This window comes from Mustela lutreola, chromosome 15, assembly GCF_030435805.1.
Source record: "Mustela lutreola isolate mMusLut2 chromosome 15, mMusLut2.pri, whole genome shotgun sequence".
Lineage (NCBI taxonomy): Eukaryota > Metazoa > Chordata > Mammalia > Carnivora > Mustelidae > Mustela > Mustela lutreola.
Window position 1 is genome coordinate 20,231,514 of NC_081304.1, and position 8,453 is coordinate 20,239,966.

Genomic DNA, 8,453 nt, shown 5'->3' on the forward strand with positions numbered 1-8,453 from the left:
TGCAGCTCACTAGAAGCTGCGTGTGTCTGGAGCTCACGTGGAGCACGGCTGGCTGCTAAGCCTGAGGCTGGGCTGACCCAGACAGGAGGTGTACACAGGCCCTCACAGCCGTCTGGCCACTGCAGGGTAAAGGACATGGAGACAGGGACGAAATCCTGCCTCCTTTCCTGGTGAGACACACAGCTTCTGGGCCCTGGGGTCCAGGCACAGAACTTAAACTCACGTGGTTGGAAACCGCATTCTTAGTAAATACCCCTCACCTTCTCCACTGTTGTCCCCTCTCTGTGGCAGACGAGTTAGGGGAGGAGGCGGTGACCAGTGTTCTGCTCTTCAAGTCAAGCATAGTTTTCACGGGAGGTCATCTTTTTATGAGTTTAGGCAGAGGGATTTGAGAATTCGATGCTTAGATTTTTGGCACTTTGGTAGTAGAGCTGGCTGGGAAAGGACCGTGGACCAAATAGGTAACTTACTGCTTCTCTTCCTTCTGAGCCCCAGCCCCTTTCTCTCCAGTCTTCCCCCACTGATGTCAAGGCCAGGGCGATAGTGTGACTGAGTTAGGCCTGTATGAACTCCTGAATGTCAGGTCTTCCCCTGTGTTTGCAGCACCCTGACCTGAGGGTGGCCTTCCCTAGAAGACTGGCAGAAACCCAAACCAGGAACCATGGGTCTGGCTGAGAAGGCCCTCTGATTGCTGGGGGCTGGCACACCTGTGGTCCCGATGCCACAGTTATTGGGGACAGGCTCTGCTCACTTCCCTCAGACCCAGCCACCCCCCACTTTCCTGTGTGCATCTAAGATCGGCCGCTCTCCTTTCTGCCGCCTCATGAAAGCCAACACTGTTCAGCTGCCCAACCTCACCACAGCTGTGCCCAGCCAGCAGAGGGGAGACAGGACCGATGGCCCCAAGCTGCGGGACAAAGCCAGTCCTGATAGAGCAGCCCTGGCCCCAGGGAAGACTGAGCTGGGCACAGAAGGGTGAGAGAGACTGCACACAGCCAGGATTAACACAGTTTATTTCACGGTCAGTCTTACAAGTCACTGAGGTCGGGCAAAGCCAGGATAGTAACTTAAATCTCAAGCACTTTCGTCCAGTGACAACCTGATTAGCAAGGCCCTGTTACTGAGCAGGGGGGCAGTGGCGGGCACCCCAGGAACCACAGCATGTGTACCAATGTTAAAAAACCCCTTCTCAGAGCACCAGGGGAGCTTGGCCCTTACCAGCCAGGGGTCCACTCCGTTGGCTCTCGGTCCCCCACTGACTAACCCCTGCAGAGGAGCCGCCAAGGCCTCCAGAGGCACCAGGGAGGCAAGCTGGTCTGGGCAGATGGTACTTTCTCTGGCTTCGGTTTCCCCAACCCCACAGCCGAGCCACACCGCCGGAAAAGATGGCCAGCCCACCCCTTCCTGGGGCAAGACCTGCAGCCAGCTGGGATGTGGCTGTCAAATGTTCCCTAGTCACAGTGTAAAGGAGGAGGGGACAGGCACTTAGGGCCGAAGGCGGGACGCAAAGCCCCTTTTCTACCCTGGTAAAAAAGCCCCAGCATACATCATGGGGCTGCAAAGATTAGATTTGGGGTCAAAGCCCAGGGATTTCCCCACCCTTTCAGATCCACAGCCAGTTTCCCGCAGCCGCTGTGACCACCCGGTGGGGACACACAGCTCTGGGGCATCTCCCCCGCTGGCCGGCTCAGGGCAGGGAACCCGGGACAGGCGTCAGGGCATGGGGTTGTGGCTGCGGCTCCAGGCCCAGCTTGGCTCAGCCTCGTCAGCTTTGCTCTGGGTTCCTGAATGGCACTCCCCACACCCCTCTCATGTTGAAAGCTTGGGTGTTAGAGGGGACAAGGGAGGGCAGGAAAAGTTACTTTACAAGTTTTTTTAAAAAGTTACAGAAAGGTTAACTTTGAGTGTAAAAAAAAAAAAAAATCTTGAAACAAAGGTCAAGCAGAAGGCATGCTTTCCCTTCCCCTCCACCCCTTCCCTTCTGAGGAGCGGGAGGCTGACAGCGGCGAGAACACTCAGATGATGGTGCAGGACTGCAAGGCGCCCCCCTTGCGGCTGCCGTGCGTGGGCACGGGTTTGCCCTTCCCATAGTATCCCGTGAAGATGGCCCTGACCTCCAGCTTCTTGGCCAGGCTCAGCAGCCAGCGCCCATTGCCCAAGGAGTAGAGTTTGCCCCGGCTTAGCTCACCCACCTCCTCGCCTCGGCTGCCCCCCTTCTCCTGCCGCACAATCTCCAGGAGGTCAATGCCCGTCTGCACGGGCTCCACGTCACCCGCACAGCCGAGGGTGATGTGAGCCCGGCTTCCCCGGGGCAGGCTGTCAGAGGGGGACAGCTTGTCCACGTCATTTGGCCACAATGGCAGCTCCTGCTCGCTCAGCTCCACCCGGGCTCCAGTAGTCTTGGGTGTCACGAAGAGGGCAGTGATGGTCAGCGTGAAGGCCTTGCAGTACGACTTCCTCACCACCTGCGGGGACGGAACGACAGCGCTAAGCTGGACGTGGTAGACCCGGGAGCAGACTGTTGAGCAAGGATGGGCCTAGCAGGGGAGAGCACCGTGAACAGAAGCCTCGGGAAAAAGCCACTCATGGCCCCTATGCTGACATGAGCGGAAGAGCCAGAGGACACTGGCGGAGCTGAAGGCCAGACTCCCCCAACTCTGAGCCTGGCACCCCGCCTCCCGGCAGCCCTTTAACCTCGCCATGTTGGCTCATTCACCTGTTCTTCAGGAATGATGCTAGAACCTACCTCAGTGGCTAGATGTAACAAGTGTCTGGGCACATTGAGAACAGTAACAAGCACATGACAAGCACTATTGTCACTGCCACTCAGCTCACCCCGGTAAAAGCCACCTGAGTGCCCAGGCAATATCGGAGAGGTCAGAAATAAATGCCTCAAGTTAAAATCGACTTCGTACACCCGGGTTTACATGTGGTCATATCTGACTCAGAAAGACCATCTCTCCCGACTGACCGAAACAGTATCTCTTATCTTTGCTCACAATCCCTTGTGTCTGGTGCCTAACAGGGGCTTAATAAACAATGCTAAGTGCATGGGTGGCTGAGACGGTGTAGACAGCATCACCTGTGCATTCATGCAGCTGTGCTAGGGGCCATGGATACGACAGTAAACCGAACTGAGAAATGCAAGCAGGGGAGACCAATAAACGATCAGCAAAATGGATGCTGCATTAGGGCAGCATCCCCCACCAGGGCAGACAAGTGGAGGGTTGCCAGAAGTCCTCACGGAGGAGGCCACCAGAGGCTGGAGACCAGTGCGCAGCCGGGCCACGTGCCTGCGGCTTAAGGACTGCACATTAGAGGCTGTGGGCAGAAGAGAGCGGCTGAGTGGGAGCAGGGAAAGATGTGGTACCCCAAAGCCAGGAGCCCCACTATCCCTTGATGTGTGCACCCCACTGCAGGGCAAGGGCAGGCCTGGGACCTGGAGACCAGGACCTCTGAGCACAGGGCTTGCTGGGGGTGAGGGACATCTAAACTTTGGAACTCCACACAGGCAGGAGCCTGCTGCCAAGCATCAGTCTGCAGCAGGAGAAGGCTCTGGGGGGTGAGCGCGCAGGCTGGTAGCAGTGCGGGGGCAGCGAGGTGGGGGGGAGGCGCATTAAAAAAGGGTGGCTGACAGCTGTGTGACTAAGCCTGTGGCGGTGGGGGTGAACTGGAGCAGGAGATGCCATTTTTCCTGAGGCTGTCTGGTTTCTGGTCCTTGCATTGAGCTGGCCCCCATTTCCAGAAGACCTTGCCCTCTCCACACCTCAGCCACGGGTCCCGGGGGAGCACTCACATCCTGCTGGGCATACTCGTCTGCCCCTGCAGCCTTTCCGTAGTCACAGAACTTGGTTGTGCAGTGCAGCACGCCAGGGGGTCTCTTCCCAAAGTAGGTGAGCAGTTCGAGCTTCTCCCTGGGCTCATCCCCAGAAATAACTGCAGGGAGAGAGTAGAGCAGTCAGGGCTGGAGAGCAGGAGCCATCCTCATACCCACCTCCAAGACCACGGAGGCTTGGAGTGCGGGGGAAAAAAGATAGCAAGCAGGAGTTCTTCAGCAATCCGGTATAATTCATTCCTTCAGTAGCTGGTCAAACTAACAGCCACGTCAGAGCTACAAAAAGGGGTCTAAATTCCCTGGTTTCACGTTATGTAGATTTTTACATCTCTTCCAGATTTGGAAACTAACACACTTATAACCCAGGGACAGGCAGCATAGGCCAAGGGAATCTCAGCTTTACCAGCTACACATCTGGAAGAGGGAAGCAGGTCATGAAAAATGGGATAGAAAGGCAAAAGGGTGTTGGAACTATTGTGGTAGGATGGACAGAGTCAGAGCTACGTCCTTTGGCCTGGGGCACATGACTGACCCTGTTCTAAACAAGTACCATTAGGGCGACCATACACCCATTTTCCCAGGACCACCCAGGGGACTCCAAGCAGTGCCCCCTTTCACTCGGGCCTACCCGGACCAGAAGTTACCTGGTCACTGTAACAGGTGCTGTGCAGGCCTGTTTGGTGGATGAGAGCCTATAAAGGGCCTAGAGGAGGAAGGGTCTTGGGTTAGGAGATATCATATGGCAAGACCTGGGAAATCAAGACCTGATTTCAGTTTCCAGACATCAGGCCTTGGGGCTTGTTTCAGTCACTAAATCAGTCATATTCACTTCCAGAGTCCCTACAAGGAGGTTTCTCACCCTCCACAGTGGAGGGAGAGCTCTGCTCTGAGCGCAGGCCTGTTATATTTGTCCTGCTGTGTCCTAGGCAGGAAAGGGTGGCAGTTTTTAATGGTAAAGGCAGCTACAAGAGGCAAAGCAGCTCTAATCAGGAGCTTGCCCTGTAGGATGCTTTGCTGCCAAGCAGTTCCAGGTGCTGGGCTCACACCTGGGTGACGTCACTGCAGGCCTCATGGTTCCCTGGCTTCCCGGTGTTCCAGCTTTAGGAGCCAAGAAGAGATCTCTCAGCTCTATCCAGGCACAGATTTTGCCTCCAAACAACACACAGACATACGGGTGGGAGGATCATCTAAAATTTGGGGACACCAGAAATTGGCTAAAAGAACAGGGATTAGTGGGCGATCTATCCCTAAGAGATCACTGGAGGCCAATGGTCACAGAGGAAAATGAAGGCCTCCCTTACCCCAACCTGCCCTACCCCTTGCCAGGAGAGCTCCCGCCTGGTATGGGGAGGCCCCTGCTAGAGCTGACAGAGTCCAGCGGGCTCTCACCGCAGCTCTGGGCAAATCCTACACCCCTCCAGGGGGTCTCCCCTCTGCAAAATGAGGGGTCTGGACTAGGTGTGAGGCTGTTCTCTGGAGCTGCAGGAAGCCCCAGAAGGTTGCACTGGGCAGCCTCAGACCTGGGAATCATACCCACCGAAGTCACAATGGTCTTAAGTGTGATTTTTTTACAGCTTAGGATTCTGTGCAATATTTTTTGTCTAGGTTCTTTTATTATTTATTTATTTAGAGAGGGAGGCAGGGAGGGACAGGGGAGAGGAGAAAGAATCTTAAGCAAAGACTCCCAACATGGGGCTCATCTCACCCTGAGATCATGACCTGAGTCAAAATCGAGTCGGACGCTTAAACGACTGAGCCACCCAGGTGCCCCTTATTTTTTTAGGGATCTCTCCTCCCAGCATGGGGCTGGGATTCCCGAGCCCGAGATCAAGAGTCACAGGCTCTACTCAGGGAGCCATCCAGGTGCCCCTCTGTGGAATATTTTACTTCAGAAAAATGGCTCTGCTGCTAAAGGCCAGGTGGAAACATGGCCTCATGTCCTCCCTCTGAGGCTGTAGGGAACGTGTCCTCCTACCCCCACCACCTGCCCAGAAGACAGGGCCCGTAGTCTCCATGGGGGGGGGGGGGCGAGGAGGGGTACAGTGAGCTGAGAGGGCGCCCTGTGCCTCCACCGCTGTGCCTCGCCACCCCCAGCCTCCCCTCTGCCAGAGGACAGCGGCGGTCCCCGCTCCTGCCCCCCATCCCCGGCCACCTACAGTGTCGCAGCTCCTTCTTGAAGGCCTTGTGGTTGCCCAGCTCCTCCAGGAAGGCCTGGCCGGCCTTGCGGAGGCTCTCGGAGCTCTTCTTGGTCAGGAACCAGCCGAAGTAGAGCGGCAGGAAGTCCTTCTCCAGCCCCGGCTTCAGCTTCTTCAGGTCGTCGGCCGACAGCTGCCACTGGTTCTTCTCCTTGAGCTGCGCGCAGTCCAGCCGCCACGCTGTCTTGGGCTCCACCAGCACCACCTGGTACTGGTACTGGTCGGCCAAGTCAAAGAGCTGCTCCAGCCGCTCGCGCTCGTGGTTGGTGTCGTCCAGCACCAGGACGCGCATGTCGCGGCGACAGTAGGCAGCCAGGTCCTCGTCCAGCCGCTTGTACTCCTCCGAGAAGTCGCCTCGGCCGCCGGGGGTGATCTTGTAGGCGTCAGCGGACACCATCTTGGTGCCGTCCCGGTACCTGTCCACGATGGCCCGTGCCAGGGTGGACTTGCCGCTCCCTGGCAGGCCCCGCAGGATGAAGAGGGTCTTGCACTCCAGCAGCGTGGCCACGGTCTCCTCATCCTGCAGGAAGGGAAACTGCAGCTCCGGCTTGTCCTTGGCCCCTGACGACGACATTTTGCGGAAGAAGATCTTGGGCAGGAACGTGTGGCTCTTTCGGGAGAAGCTTCTATTCTGTGAGGAGGGAAAGAGCGGAGGTCAGCCAGCTCGCAGGTCAGCCAGCTCGCTCCGGGCCACCCCACTGGCCTTGCCCCCTGGGCTCTGGCCTCCTCCTACTCGGGGCTCCTGGCCCTGAGTTGAAAGCACCCCCGGTGCGATGGGCACCTTCCCAGGCCCAGGACTGGACCTTCTTCTCCTCTTCCGTCCTGGGTGGCCGCCAGCTGCTGGTGGTGGAGGAGGGAGAGGAGAGCTTGCCTGAGTGTTTCCTAAACTCTGAACTCCCTATGGTCGGGGCTGCGGCTTCAAGGATCCCCCACAGCTACTGCCTCTCAAGGGAAAGTGTGCTGGGCGTGCATGTCCCGTGGTTCTAGGAGCAGACCCTAACTTTATATTCTTGGCATCTATTAAGGATGACCTCTTTGGAGGTGGGGCTGCTATGTCTGGGCAAAGCCACAGCTGCCCTGGCTCTGGGTGTGCAGAGGAGGCTGGGGGTGGAGAAGGGTTACCCAAAGACTGCCTCCCCAACCCCCACAAGGGCAGCAACAGATAATACTCTCTTGTCTGAGATGGGGGGGGACAATGGTCCCACAGAAGGGCTGGTGGGGGGCAGGGCAGGAGAACGCCGGACAAAGGGCCTCATTCACCACGCCTGCCACCTCCTCTTCTGCCCTCGGCCCCCCACAAATTCGTGGTCTTCGTGCCTGCCCCAGGACCGGGCGGCCCACGGCACCTGCCTCCAGGGTCCAGCTCTGCCCCCTGCCCCCAACTTTGCTGTGTGTCGGCAGCACGTCTCTGAGCCTGTTGTTTTCCCGCCTGCTAAAAGCCACAAGTGACAAGCACCTGTTGCTGCAAGCGGTCGCTCTAAAGCGGCTCCACCTCCCGGCAGCTCCGAGCGCGGCCCTGGCACTGGCTTTTCTCAGATAAGGCCCTCGGGCGGCGGGAGAAGGCGAGGGACGCCCGCCCCGCACTATCCCCGGCCCACTCTCCGCGGGCCGAACTCCCGCAGCGCCCGATCCCGCCCCTCTCCGGCAGCCGTGCCCGCTCCCCAACTCGGCCCCGGTCTCCCCTACCTCAGGCTGCACCCCACGGCTCGGAAAGCCAGAGCTCCACACGGGAACCTCGGATCCTCATTTGCATGCCACTTCCTCCCGAAAATCCCCCTGAACTCTCGTTTTCCGTAAGGGTGCTTCCCCGGCCCGCCCCCTCCCGTCCCGCCTCCCCGCGCCCGCTCACCATGATGAGGGGCGCGCCGCCGCCGCCTTGGCAGGCTAACTAGCTCTCCGGGGCCGCCCGCCTGCGCGGAGGGACACGGACCCAGCGGTGGCGCGACCCCCGCCCCGGGCCGCTTTACATAGCCCGGGGGCGGAGCGCGCGCGGCGGGCCGGGGGCGGGGCCTCATCGCGCAGGCGCGGCGGGTCGAAACCCGAAACTGACGCGGCGCGGCGCGGGGAGGAAGTCGCCTGGTGTCCAGCCCCGGCCGCCGCGGCGCCTGTGTACCCTTCAGAGTTCCCGAGGAACTCTAGAAAGAGGGGGGCAGTCACCTTTCCTGGGTCACGCTCCGCTTTAGGATGAGCCCAGGGAGGCAAGGTCATGAACGTGCAAGGTCAGATCCTGTCCTTGTTTAAAATTGTGGTATTTTATTCATCGTGGGGTTTAGCGTTGTGGGGTTTACCTGTTGCTTAGTGAGTTTCCTGGAGCCCCGTGAACCACTGCATCTGAAATGCCTCACTCGCCTCACATTAGTGGGGGCCTGGTCCTAGCTAGCCTAACTTCAGCCCTAAACCTTCCAAGGACTGGAGAGATGGAA

General features: G+C 58.5%; 1 protein-coding gene across 3 annotated transcripts; it reads right to left on the minus strand.

Moving 5' to 3' along the window:
- Positions 1-996: 996 nt before the first annotated feature.
- CNP (2',3'-cyclic nucleotide 3' phosphodiesterase) lies at positions 997-8,034 on the minus strand. Of its 3 annotated transcripts, none has more exons than XM_059147879.1 (4): positions 7,880-8,034; positions 5,992-6,661; positions 3,797-3,936; positions 997-2,465 (listed from the first exon to the last, which is right to left on the minus strand). In XM_059147879.1, the coding sequence occupies exons 1-4, from the start codon at positions 7,880-7,882 to the stop codon at positions 2,016-2,018; spliced, it is 1,263 nt and encodes a 420-aa protein (XP_059003862.1). In that variant the 5' UTR covers positions 7,883-8,034; the 3' UTR covers positions 997-2,015. The 3 variants fall into 3 exon arrangements, with proteins under 3 accessions (XP_059003862.1, XP_059003863.1, XP_059003864.1); XM_059147880.1 differs by lacking the exon at positions 7,880-8,034 and adding an exon at positions 7,717-7,860; XM_059147881.1 differs by lacking the exon at positions 7,880-8,034 and adding an exon at positions 6,902-7,015.
- Between the last annotated feature and the right edge of the window lie 419 nt (positions 8,035-8,453).

Excerpts from the sequence above, each read along its gene's own strand:
- CNP (XM_059147879.1), bottom strand. Across the intron at positions 3,937-5,991 it reads CAAGAAGGAGCTGCGACACT|TTATTTCTGGGGATGAGCCC; the intron begins GTAGGTGGCCGG and ends CTCTCCCTGCAG. Across the intron at positions 2,466-3,796 it reads ACGAGTATGCCCAGCAGGAT|GTGGTGAGGAAGTCGTACTG; the intron begins GTGAGTGCTCCC and ends CCGTCCCCGCAG.